Genomic DNA, 13,538 nt, shown 5'->3' with positions numbered 1-13,538 from the left:
TCTGGAGTGTTGGCTATTCCTGCCAGCTTGGTGTCGTCTGCAAATTTGATGATTTCCCCATCTATCCCCTCGTCCAAATCGTTGATGAAGATGTTGAAGAGCACTGGGCCCAGAACAGAGCCCTGGGGCACCCCACTACACACTTCCCTCCATGTAGATGCGGTTCCATTGAGGACCACACGCTGAGTACGGCCGGTCAGCCAGCTACGGATCCATCTGGTGGTGATGCTGTCTAATCCATATTTTTCTATCTTATTAAGTAGTAGGTTGTGATCTACTTTATCAAATGCCTTACTGAAGTCCAAGTCAATTATATCCACAGCATTCCTCTGATCCACTAATTTTGTCACTTGGTTAAAGAATGCAATAAGATTTGTCTGGTATGATCTGTTTTTGACAAACCCATGTTGGCTTTTAGTAATGACTTTGTTTGCCTCTAGGTGTTCGCTGATTCGTTGTTTGTTTATCTGTTCCAGAATCTTCCCAGGTATTGAGGTCAGGCTGATAGGTCTGTAATTTCCTGGGTCCATTTTTTTTCCTTTTTTGAAGATGGGAACTACATCAGCTCTTTTCCAGTCCTTTTCCAGTCCGGTAGTTCCCCAGTGCTCCAGGATCTTTGAACAATATAGTTCAATGGTTCTGAGATCACATCTGCCAGTTCCTTGAGAACCCTGGGGTGTAATCCATCTGGCCTTGAGAACCCGGACAACTTCACATTTCAGGGCTGTATCAGTTCACAAGAACCTTTTAGTTCATTCCAAATATGACTATTGAAAATGGACAGCAGTTTCCAGCCATTTGTAGTGGCAATTACATAAAAGACCTAGAACAGGCATAATGACACTTAACTCCAGGGACAACCATAAAGAAAATCATGCCATTAACCATTTAGATAGCTGCCAACTATGGCCCTTAGACCTTCAACAAACTTAAGTAAAGTCCAAGGTCAACCAAAAGTTATCCACTTTAAGTTAGTGTCACAGTTGGAATATTTATTACTTCATACCCGTGATGCATCTCCCTCCTGCTTTATCATGTCCATTCCAGGTAGCTGGTTTGGAAAAAGACTGCCTCCTCTCATAGCAGGATCATTGACCTGAGAAAGAACAATGTTTAACTCAGTCACAGAAACAGAAGACTTAACAAATCACAACCAACTTTACTAATACTCCTTCCTTTTTATCTGTTATGTATATGTAGGAGTGTGGGTCTATTCATATGTTGTACATAGTATGTTTAGGTGTGTGTCATGTGTTTCACTTTGAGAGCGGGCAACTAAATTTCATTTTTTATGTGTGCCGAGGTGCCTACAGTAAAAAAATGACAATAACGTTTATCTTATCTTATCTTATCTTATCTTATTTTATCTTATCATCTTATCTTATCTTATCACTAATAGTTGAGCAATTCATTTTACTATCATGCCTATCTTGGAACCTTTTTCTATTTTCTACAACACATTATTATTATCTGACTGCATAATTTGCTGACTTACCCTATTGTCAGTTTGTTATTTTGAAAGGGGAGACAGCAAACTGAGCTAAATTGAGAAGATGAAAAATGAGTGTACACTAAAATAGTGCTTTATCTTGAATCTCCAAAGACCTATGCAAGGGTCCTTTTTGTAGATTTCAGTTCGGCATTCAATACCATCATTCCAGATATTCTTCTCACTAAACTAAATCAGCTAGCTGTGCCTGACCACACCTGTAAGTGGATCATAAGCTTTCTAACAGACAAGAATCAGCAAGTGAAGCTAGGCAAAAATCACATCTGATACCTGTACAATTAGTACAGCCCCCCTGCCCCCCGGGCTGTGTGCTCTCTCCACTTCTCTCTCTATACCAACAACTGTATCTCAAAAGATCCCTCTGTTAAAGTACTGAAGTTTGCAGATGATACAACAGTGACTGTCCTCATTCAAGACAACAACAAATCGGCATACAGACAGGAGGTTGAACAACTAGCTTTGTGGTGTGACCGGAACAATCTTGAACTGAACACACTCAAAACTGTAGAAATGACAGTAAACCTTAGGAGAAACCCTACTATTCTACAACCTCTTATAATACTAGACAACACAGTATCAACAGTAGAAACCTTCAAGTTTCTGGATTCTATAATATCCCAAGATTTAAAATGGACACCTAACATCAAAAATGTAATCAAAAAAGCACAACAAAGAATGTTCTTCCTGCGCCAACTCAAAAAGCTCACACTGCCCAAGGAGCTGCTGATACAGTTCTACAAAGGAATGATTGAGTCTGTCATTTGCACCTCTATAACTGTCTGGTTTAGAACTGCAACCAAACAAGACAGACGCAGACTTCAACAGATAGTTATATCTGCAGAAAAAACAATTGCTACCAGCCTGCCTTCTGTTGAGGACCTGTATACTGCACAAGCAAGAAAGAGGGCTGTGAAAATATCTACAGACCTTTCACATCCTGGTCATAAACTATTTCAGCTTCTTCCCTCAAGATGACGCTATAGGGCATTGCACACCAGAACGACTAGACACAAGGACATGTTTTTTCCCCATGCCGTCACTCTGCTTAACAACTAATCCCTACAACACTGTCAAAATACTAGTAAAGCTGTATTACTATGATACGCTTCATCTTTCCTATTACCTATCTTTATCTTCTTATGACTATAACTTTGCTGCTTGTATCTTACAATTTATATTGTTTTTTTTGTACCCTAGTATGATTTATGTTTGCTTAGCTAGTACTCTATGACTATCACTAAATGTTGCACCTTATGATTTATAATGAAGTGTTGTAGTTCACAATTTATGATGAATGTATTTTCATGTTGTATATGATCATGATTATCACTATTACTTGTATGTACACTGAGAGCTTATGCACACTTGGTCAATAAATAATTCTATTCTATTCTATTCTATTCTATTCTATTCTATTCTATTCTATTCTATTCTATTCTATTATTGTAATTGACTCAAAAACGTTTCATAGAGATATAACTTTGTCAGAGGCTTGAAAAAAATATTTTGACGCTTAGATGCTATTTCACAGGACCCCAAAGACCTGGTTTTGCCAACAAGCCTGGAAAACCCATAGTGGGATGAAGCCTATCAAGTGGCTCAGGGGATGGGATATTATTGTTTGTTTATCCCTTTTTATATTGGTTTTTTTATTGTTTGTAAGCTGCCCAGAGTCACTGAGAGTGAGTGGGTGGCCATATAAATCTTCTAAATAAATAAATAAATAAATATGCTTACAGCACACTAAAAGCATCAATAATAAAACTGAAAATCATTAATTTAACTACAATTTATAAACACAGAAGGACATTAAAGTTACATAGTTTAAGATGATAGATTTAGTCAAAAAATAGAGCCAGAAGTAGATTATGTAATACTTTTAACTACAGAGGGATGGAAGGAGGTTGATTCAAATCCCCATTTTGCTACTAAACTGTATTTTCTTAGTCTTAACTTGAATTTCAACAAATCAGTCTAACCAAGCCAACTGGCCCAGGTCACATAAGTGTCCTCCAATTTTTGTGAGTATAATGTCCTAAAATCTCACCCAGTATGGGTAATGTATGAAGCTTGAATCTCAGTGGAGAAAGGAGCTACATTTCACTTTCTGTTCCCTGCTTGCCACCCACTTTTTTTTCTTTCTGACATCATCTTTTCTAACTCCCAAGTTAGGAAAAGAACAAGTAGCTCTTTCTAGAAACGATTATTTGGGCTTGGATTGTAGTTGCCCATCTGTGACTTCGATGGAGCGATAAATATCTTGAAAATCCACTATATTGTACATCTATATCAAGAATGAGCCATTCCTGAAATCATATTTTTAATGTAACCGGTATGATACATCATTAGCAAAATATTTTGATATTAAAAGTAAAACTATTTTTTAAGTATGCCAGGCTGAGATTCTCACCTGCTCGGGACCCATGGAGGGCAACCCTGATGTAGGCACAGAGGCTGCAGAGGTCATGCTGATCTGCCCTGTCATCTGGTTCATGTTGCTCAACCCGCCACTGTTGGCCACCATGGACACATTGATATTCATGTTGTTATTGTATATGCTGGTATTTGCTTGCTGCCCAAAGTGTGGTGGAGATTGTTGTGAAAACATGCTATAGTATAGGATAAAGCACAATGGCCATGTCAGAATCAGAAAGACACACTTACAGGACTCAAATATTCCTGAATTCTTCAAAGAACCACTGTGTGCTTGGATGCACATAAGGATCTCTTCCAATAACAACAAGTTTTGATTGTGTTTTGGTAGGGGTTTTTTATATGGGATATTTTAGAGCAGGCTTTTTATTTAATATTTATTGTGATTTTTATTATTGCCTGTTCACCGCCCTGAGTCCCGTAAGGGAGATAGGGCGGTATATAAATTTAAATAATAATAATAATAATAATAACTGATCCATCCTTTCGTTTAACCAGAATCTCTTTACCTATTTCTTGGTCAAATGAAACTCTGATCACAACAGAGTGTCCAAAGAAGTTATGTGACAGTAATCCAAACCAGCAGGTCATAAAATGCAGCCAAAATACATTCTGAATCCTGAAGCGTACCTATTTCCACCAATATTTCCTTGTCCCCATCCATTTATCTCTGTAGAAGACTGATAGGCAGGATTGGCCTGAGATTGCTGTATCAAAGGATTCTGAGTATGAGCCATTCTTGGGGACATCAGGGGACTCTGTGGAGTTGTAGCTCCGGTGAAGCCTGGATCAGGCTGCTGATTTATTCCTAGAAAAGATAATAGGAACTTCAATCATGTTTACAGGACAATTAAGAATACATGCTGTAGTACAAAAGTTCCATTATGGATTCATTTACTTGAAGAGGATTCACTGGACAATAACAAAGCTTTCAACTGTTCCTTACTGTTGCTTTCCTATCACTTATACTGCAGAGTTTGCTTACTGTTTTAATATGCCTTCATTGTAATCAATAGCACAGTGACATCTGCTGGAGATGTTTATTTGACTGTAATTCAAGAAGAATTTTCCCAAAAGAAACCCCTCTTCCAGGGGCTGATGCCTATATATTATATAAAAAAATACACTGAGAAATCAATTAATACCCAAACAATCTTATTAAATAAGTGAAAATGACGTTATGATAAAAACAAGGTGTTGATATCCAATGCTTAATACTGTAAACAACATATAAAAACCATTCAAACTCATGGATACTTTTAGAGTTGCTATTTCACAGAGATCATTTGCTGAAGAGATGATAATCTACCTTTTTATTTTGATTTTAATTTAAGAATTTCCGAATTTAAAAAAAATCTGTTGTTTTTCCTAAGATGTGACATAGGGGATTATAAAATTATGTAGATTTGGGGAAATATAAAAGTTACGTAGTTATTATTTTCCAGATTCTCAGTGAGCTAGCTTAATCTAAGAGTCTTTCTTGTAATTATAAGACAAAAATGATGATCCCAAGAAGAAACTGAAAATTTGTAGGCAGTAAAATCTGATGAAAAATTAAAAAAATGCCCAATACCATAATTTGGAGGAAATGGAAACTGCTGGGTGTTTGTCTGGGGAATCCGTGGGTTGCTCATGGTTGCTGGTATTCCCCCAGAGGCCACCATACTTGGCGTCATATTCATACTCTGGCCACGCATCATCAGGGTTCGTTGTTGAACTTGGTGCATCTGTCTATGCCTCAGATGTTGGCTTAGTATCTCTCTCTGCCTCTGGGCTAGCATTTGAGAATTAATATTTCCCTACCGAGAAAACAAAATGTTTATCAGTGTTAAGTAGCTGGAAGTCACGTTCAGAGGTTGATTTTCCACATGTCATATGAGAGGTTTGAAGACATACATGATATAATAAGTTGCTGATATGCAATTGAACAAAGTAAGTAAAGCTGATTCATATTAAGACTAGCTCTCAAACTGTTGTTTGAAAATAAATTCTAAAATATCAAAGAAAATCAGCTGTACCTTGTATTCATAAATGTCTCGATTAAAAAGGCAACTGTGTGTGTGTGTGTGTATGTGTGTGCAAATATTTCTTAGTATTTCTATTTTGTTTTTATTTATTAAAATAGCTGTGAATTCACTGAAATATTCCATGGGGAGGACATTTTGTTTAAAGTTATCTCAAGGAAAAGTTTTTCATGTTAATTAGAACCAATTATAATTGGTTCAAATTATGTTCTAAGAATGTGCAAAGTATTTGAAGCAAACATTTTAAAATTCAAAATATTTTGTCTTAGTGAAATGGCCTTTGGAGGTGTGGACGGCTTTAAGCATTTGAGAGAATTGCATGTTTGAAACAGTGTTTCATGCTTAGAACAGAGCTGTTTTAAGCTATGGAGGACTTCCAAAACACTAAAAATAGCCCATTTTGCATTAGAAACAGCTGTTCAACAATCAAACATTTGTTTAGAACATTGTGTGTTTCAAACAGTTGGTCTAAAATAAAAAATATTCAATTAAAAACATTTTGCACACCAGAATTACATTCTTGAATTTAAAATATTCTCTTATAAAGAAGAATGATCTAGGCAAGATAAGCCACATACAAGTTAAATAAACAAAAAACAAACACTTCATTTTTTTTCCTGTACAGAGAATTGCAATATATCTGAAGGGAAATTTAGGCAAATGAGCTAATTTAATGGCTTCATACAATACTAGAACACATGGTGCAGTTGCGGAAATTATGAAACATACAACTACAAATCTAGAGAAGAAAAATTGGTAGTACCTGTTCCCTCACCTGTGTAGGTATTCCAGGTCTTAGAGACAGGTTCATACTGGAAACATTGCCAATCTGATTTATCAACGGCTGGCGATTCTAGGTTAAAAAAAAACCACACACATACACACAATAGGAATAAGAAATGGATTTTATGAAAGTGCCGTTTCAATAAAGATCGTAATTAGATCATATTTTGTTGTGTAGTTCAATCTGAATAGCTACTTGCATCAGCAGCATTAGTGACAGACATATAACACATATAGGTAGTCTTTGATTCAGGACAAGGTTAGGACTAGAGTTTCCATTGCTAAACAATGCAGTTGTAAAGTGAGATTTTATTGCTTAGCAATAGCAAGCCCTGCAGTCCCAGTTGTCATCATTAACTGAATCCCACAATCATTAGGCAAGTTAATTTCCTGCTGGCTTCCCACAACCAAAGTTTATGGGGAAGTTAGCAGGAAGTTGCAAGTCTCAGATCCGCAAGCAGGTAAGTAGCTGCTGCTGGGTGGGGGACAGAGCAAGGAGTGAGCAGAGTGAGGGGGAGGGTGGACAAGAAGCGCTGCATGGATTGGGTGCATCAAACAGGCATTGTGGGAGTTAGGGAGAAGGCATGAGTGGTCAGCATGAGTGCAGAAGGCTGGGTGCAAGTAGGGGAGACTTACAATGATTTGTAATTTTTCCTGCTAGCTTCTCCTTTGACTTTGTAGGGAAGCTGGCATGGAAGATTGCAAGTGGTGATCCTGTGATCACAGACTGCTTGGCAAACAGTCACAAGTGTGAAAGGATTACCAAGCACCCAGATTGCGATCAAGTGGCCATGGGGGTGCTGAAACACTGAAGATCAGTTGTAACCACCATTCCTTCAGTGCCATTGTAATTTTGCAGGGTTGCTAAACAAGTGGTTGTAAGTTGAGGGCTACCTGAACCCAGAAAAAAAATGCTGGAAATATGGGTTTGCTATCTTGAGGAAAAGAAATGTTCTTTTGTTCTGGATACTGTTTTTAAATTCAAGCAGGTGCTCTGATGTAATATCTTACAAACTTATGAAGAGAAATACTTCTGGGTATTTCAAAAAAATTGAAGTAATATATGCCCTATGGTTTACAAGAGTTATCAAAAACACCACATTAACTTTGAAGACATGTAAAAGAAATGAATGCTCTAGATGAAAATAAGTAAATACATAAATAAATAGCATCAGAAAAAAGAACATTTACAGATACGTTCACATTTAATTCATATATAGTGAAATATTTTAGAAACCATTGACAATCATGGTGCTGGTCAAAGAAAAATAAATGACTACCTGCTGTGCTTGAAGCCTATGTTGCAACTGCAATCTCAGTTGATTGGGTGGATTCTGCACTAGACCAGTAGGCCTCAGACCAGGCCTAGGCTGCATCCGTAGTGCTGCATAACCTGGCCGCTGTGCCATTGGGTGAAAGTTTGGGTCCTGCAGCGGTGTGTAATTGCCTTGGGCCATTTGAGCCTGAGACGCATACTGTTGTGTAAAAACCGGCGTTTTTTGTTCTAGAATAATATTTGGTTCCTGGCTTGAGAATGATTCTGGATCTACACCTTGGGTCTGCTTAAGAACAAAAGCATAGAAATATGCATAAAGGCTTGGAGCCCACATATGTAGAGAACATTGACAAACATAGCTGTGACAGTACTATAAGCAGCCTATGTACTATAAGCAACCTATCTGATACATATAGGTTAATTTCCTCCACATTTTTCTGTAATGTATCTTATCTAATACTTATTTTCTGTGCTGAAGTCTTTTCAAGCAAATCATAATGTATTTATTAAAATATTTCTGGACAGTTTCCCATTAAAATTTTGTTAATATAAATTTAAAAATATCACAAGTGAAAGAGCCCATACTAGCTGGGAAAGGTAACCTAAAAAGAGGTGGGTTTTTTACAAAAATATTTAAAATATTTTTGCTGTTTCACAGAAAACACAGTTACTTCACTAAGTAGGTATCATTTCCATGCCAAGTAGCAATCAAAAAGCCATGATGTAACAGACAAACCATAAGCCATCATTCCCAATATTATCATTACAATAACAATCATATCAGAGGATATGAATCATATTGTCAACATTGCCTGCTGTAGCACTGTACAGCAGAGGAGGATTTATTTAATTTATTTAAACAATAAAATAATTTTCATATAGTAAATTTCAAGAAGCTTAAGTTCATGACCCAGAAAGTTTGCATATACATTTTTTAAAATATCCAATAAAGCAATACCTGGCTGACAAGTTCTGGTATCCCAAGAGCTCTATCAATTTCTTCTAGACCATCAAAATTCCTTAGTGCCATATAAAGCTGATCAAGGAGAGTTCCTTCATCATTTGGAGACTCAGAGGCAGGATGCTGACACATCAAGTCATCTGGAGAGCCTACAAATGGTTGCCTACAAAGGATACAGCTTGATGAGCAATTTGAGGGACAAAAACATTTACTCTTTAGACATTCCAAACTAACTGGATGTTATATACATTAGGTGTGCTAGTTTGTTAAGGAAATAAGTTGCAAGCAAACTCAACATTTCTCTTGAACTTAGTACATCTATCTAGAACATACATAAAATGGTAACATACTTTTCATATCTCTCTCTCTCTCTCTCTCTCTCTCTCTCTCTCTCTCTCTCTCTCTCTCTCTCTGTGTGTGTGTGTGTCTGTCTGTCTCCCTGTCTCTCTGTCTGTCTGTCTCTCTCTCTCTCACACACACACACAACTGTACTTTTTTCTAAACTTCTCAAAGTCAAAACCCTGAATGTAATTGTACAGACTTATTCAGGAAGTGTAGAGAAAAACTGCTATCAATTTAAAATTTTATATTACAATGATTTACAACAATATTTCTTTGTTCATATTTATGACAATGTATTCTCTTTTGACCTTAATTTTGTAATAAGCTACATGACTTCCAACAGCCCTAATCAGATCATTTAAATCCGAGAAGACAGGACTTTGCTTTTCACTTTTTTAATAAACAGTTTATTAGGAATTCCTGATAACTAAGAAATAAATCACTGAAACAGAGTAATATTTTATCATAAAAGGAGATGAAATCCAGTTAGCCCTAAATTAGAGATTAGCAAATAGTAAAAGCAGTTGCTGGTGTAATCATATATACAAAATCATATACATGAAGTAAAAATTAAGTGCTTAACAGATTATAGTCATGATAGCAACAGCAATACCACTTAGACTTATATACCGCTTCACAGGGCCTTACAGTCCTCTTTAAGCAGTTTACAGAGTCAGCATATTGTTCCCAACAATCCAGGTCCTCATTTTACCAACCTCGGAAGGATGGAAGACTGAGTTGAGCCTGGTGAGACTCGAACTCCTGGAGTGAGCAGAGAGTTAGCCTGCATTCTAATCACTGAGCCACCATGGCTCTGATACAAATTCACTGTTCATGAAATACATAAATAAGAAATTGCTGACAATTGCTGACAATGAAGCAGCCACTACTGGGTTGTATTCAATGCTGTCCAATGAAAGCCAATGACAGAACAGAACTGGGGACATGTACAGGAAGAAAAGAAGATGATGTTCTGTTGTACAAATGGAAATCCACTAAAGTTATTCCAATGTATCATATGTTATTGCCATTATCTGTTTTTTTAAAAATGTACTGCCCGTTGCTTAATAAAAAGTTATAACTTTTTAATTATAAAATAAATTCTACATTCAGCAACAGATGTGAGAAATGGTAAAATCTAGGGGCACTTCCACCATAGTCACTGTTCCCAATTACTCAAAACAGTTTAAAGCTGACCAGTGATCAACTCCACTGTTATTAATCTGAAAATACTAATATACAATCTGCTTTTTCATTCAGCTGTGCAATGATAGAATATGAAGTACAACATTCAATGAGTGCCATATCCAGAGTTTAACTGAATGTTGTATGCATTTGTTAGATTATTGCTAATGAATATCCAACCAATCAACTTGCTCTGAGCGGGGAGAGGCAGAAGTGTTGAGGTACATCTTGTTTCATATAGTAACTGAATGTCTATGGACTGAAAGTAGAGACTGGCTGAAGAACTGGAAGGCCAAATTCTCACTAATGAAAAAAATGGTCCATCCAAAAGATCCTGCAAGTTTTGTGGCTATAAACAAAAAGATTGCTTTGTTTGTAAGTTCAGATACATCTCTACTGAGTCTGGAATAAACTGGTTTATCTGCCAAACACAGACCACAATGTGAGGCCAGAAAAGTGTGGATTCCATGCGTAAGTGCCCTAGCCTTACAAGTCAATAATATGATGCTGCATTTGCTTAAACATTTTGCTTAATGTTTGACTGTTGTTGGTGCAGTAATTTGTGCTTACACGGTTTACTTAATGATTAAATTCTTATAGTTTCATAACAGATTTTATGCTACCGTGAACAATATGAAGATGGAGTTAACAGAACATTTAATGTAATAAAATACTAAAAAAAATAACATTTTATTCCACTGCAATCGTGAAGGTCCTCTAGAGGTACACAGGACATACCATAGGAATTAAAAAATCCATATTTCATTTGAAATTAGGAACATGTAAATACATAAAACACAAACAACCTGATAAAATAATTAAACAATTACTGATTATAACCTGAGAAATTGCCTGAAAATGAGATGGGTGGGATATAAATTTAATAAATTTACAAATAAATAAATAAAATCTAAATATCCTCCAGAAGAGCTCTTAAAAAAAAAAAGGTAAAACAAGATTGACGAAGATGCTGATCCTGGTATAATTTTTAAGAATGAATAATACATTAAATTTTGTATTCTCAATCGAATTTAATTTAATTTCAATGCATTCATCTCTCTCATCCTGTTGGAAATGGCGCCTTGCTTGCACTAGTCTAGCTAAACAGGGACATGCTGAGCCATCTGCATGGGATGATAATGCGGGAAAGATAATGTGTGGGTGTAGTCTAAGTTGCCAACAACCCCTTTCTACTCTGCCAATCATTTGTCACAGTCCAGGAATATTCTTGGCCTGTCAAGGGATGTTTGCTGTCTTCTTTGTGTAGCAAGTAGTAACAATCAGTGAAGCACCTTTCCCTTTTTAATTTAATTGGGAGTCCAACGAACAGTACCAAGGCAATTTAGAAAGACAAATGATACAGAAACTGAACAAATTAAATAAAGCAAAAAATACAAAACAGTTAACTATCAGCAGGAGTTTACAATGATTCAGCATTGACTCTTAAGTAAAAGACTTACCGGTTCTGATTACTAAACGATGCCTGATCTATGGGCAATATACTGTCAGGCCAAGGAGCAGTCTGATTGGGAGGAGCTTGCTGTTGGGCATACTGAGGAGCTCCCATATTCATCTCCAGTTCTGAAGCACCTAAAGAACAACCATCACAAATAAAATTTCACTGGAATTATAGGTGTTGCAGAAGACCAGCCATCTACTACTTAACTGTATATATTTCCATGAACATTATAAACGAATATTTTTGCCTAAGCTTGGATTGGGACTAGTAGAACCAAATTCAATTCAAATAAGGCTGCTTCAAAAGAAAATAAATTATGTTCTTATATAATCAGCATGTTATGCAAAAACATTCAATCAGATCCTTTGTCTACTGTATAATTGAACTCCCACATCTGCATTTGTATCTAATTAAAATGTATTTGTCATCCCTGTTAATATCATAATATTCAGTATCTGCTGAAACTGTGCAGATTATGACTGGACTCCACCTTACCCATATTCATAACTTGAGACTGTAGCATCTGCCTTGGAACAGCTTGACTGTTAGGTCTCAAGGGAAGGCTGGATGTTGGGTTACGTATCATGCCTCCTTGGATTGGCCTGTTCATGGCACTTGTTGTTGCAGCACAGGTCACTCTCACAGCAGCAGCTTGGCTCCCCCAGTCTCCCGATGACATAGCGGGCCGAGGGGTATTACCAGCAATCATTCCTATTAAAGCACACATATGTTTATGTTGAACTATGGCTTGAACCTAGTGCTAATTAATGCTACTTTTTAATGCCACTTTTACAATCAGCTCATAGGTCAAGCCATAAGAATCAAGTATGTTTTTAAAAGTAGCAATTGACATTGATGCAACATCTTTGCCCCTCTGCCAGTTTAGAGCTATGGATAGATACCTGAGCATATTTCTTCACAAATATGTGCTCCAAAAATAATCCAATAAAATATGCACTCTTATAATTAGAAAAACTAGAGATCCTTGTGTTATCAGATTAAGTTGATCAGATCTCAAATAATTCAGGCAGAAATTATTTCTGAATAAATTCTAAATAGGCTTATACTTTAAAATTGCAATATTGTAGTATAATCAGTCCCATAAAAATACATCTATTTTCCTGAAAATAAAAATGCACAGCATTGGGTCACAGTCTCATGACCCGATGAGGCCATGACCCAATTCAACATATTTTATGTTGGTTTTAGGGTACTGCTGGGGTAAGCGATCCTTGTAGTCAGATGCCTGTTCTTTCTGTATTAGAAGTAATGTGTTATCACAGAAAAAAAAAGCAAACTTTTTTTTTTACCTGGATTATTATTCCCAAGGTTTCCTTGATTTCCCATCATTCCTTGACTACCCAACATGCTGGGCTGAGGTATCACTGAATATGGACTATTGTTTCTTATGGGCGGAAAAGTTGAAGCACCTGGTGGATTTTGCAAAGTGATGTCAAGCTGCAAGTTCTGGTTCGGCAACATCCTTCCCAACTGTGCTTGTCTTGCATTGGAAAAAGCTAAACAGTAGGAAAAAAGGGAAAAACGGGGAGCTTTGAAAATTACAT

At 36.6% G+C, this 13,538-nt stretch overlaps 1 protein-coding gene across 1 annotated transcript in view; it reads right to left on the bottom strand.

Annotated features, from left to right (window-relative positions):
- NCOA2 (nuclear receptor coactivator 2) overlaps positions 1 to 13,538 on the bottom strand; it is a 133,690-nt gene that overhangs the window by 6,209 nt on the left and 113,943 nt on the right. The window contains exons 13-22 of the mRNA XM_015819114.2: positions 13,284 to 13,490; positions 12,469 to 12,684; positions 11,975 to 12,104; positions 8,985 to 9,150; positions 8,031 to 8,309; positions 6,743 to 6,820; positions 5,517 to 5,742; positions 4,574 to 4,751; positions 3,921 to 4,119; positions 1,007 to 1,096 (exon numbers count right to left, since the gene is read on the bottom strand). Of these exons, the coding sequence (XP_015674600.1) occupies positions 1,007 to 1,096; positions 3,921 to 4,119; positions 4,574 to 4,751; positions 5,517 to 5,742; positions 6,743 to 6,820; positions 8,031 to 8,309; positions 8,985 to 9,150; positions 11,975 to 12,104; positions 12,469 to 12,684; positions 13,284 to 13,490 (1,769 nt within the window). The remainder of the gene's footprint in view (positions 1 to 1,006; positions 1,097 to 3,920; positions 4,120 to 4,573; positions 4,752 to 5,516; positions 5,743 to 6,742; positions 6,821 to 8,030; positions 8,310 to 8,984; positions 9,151 to 11,974; positions 12,105 to 12,468; positions 12,685 to 13,283; positions 13,491 to 13,538) is intronic.

This window comes from Protobothrops mucrosquamatus, unplaced genomic scaffold, assembly GCF_001527695.2.
Source record: "Protobothrops mucrosquamatus isolate PMUCROS unplaced genomic scaffold, P.Mucros_1.0 scaffold860, whole genome shotgun sequence".
Classification (NCBI taxonomy): domain Eukaryota; kingdom Metazoa; phylum Chordata; class Lepidosauria; order Squamata; family Viperidae; genus Protobothrops; species Protobothrops mucrosquamatus.
The sequence above is the reverse complement of the archived record's forward strand: the minus strand, read 5'-3'. Positions and strand labels throughout refer to the sequence as shown.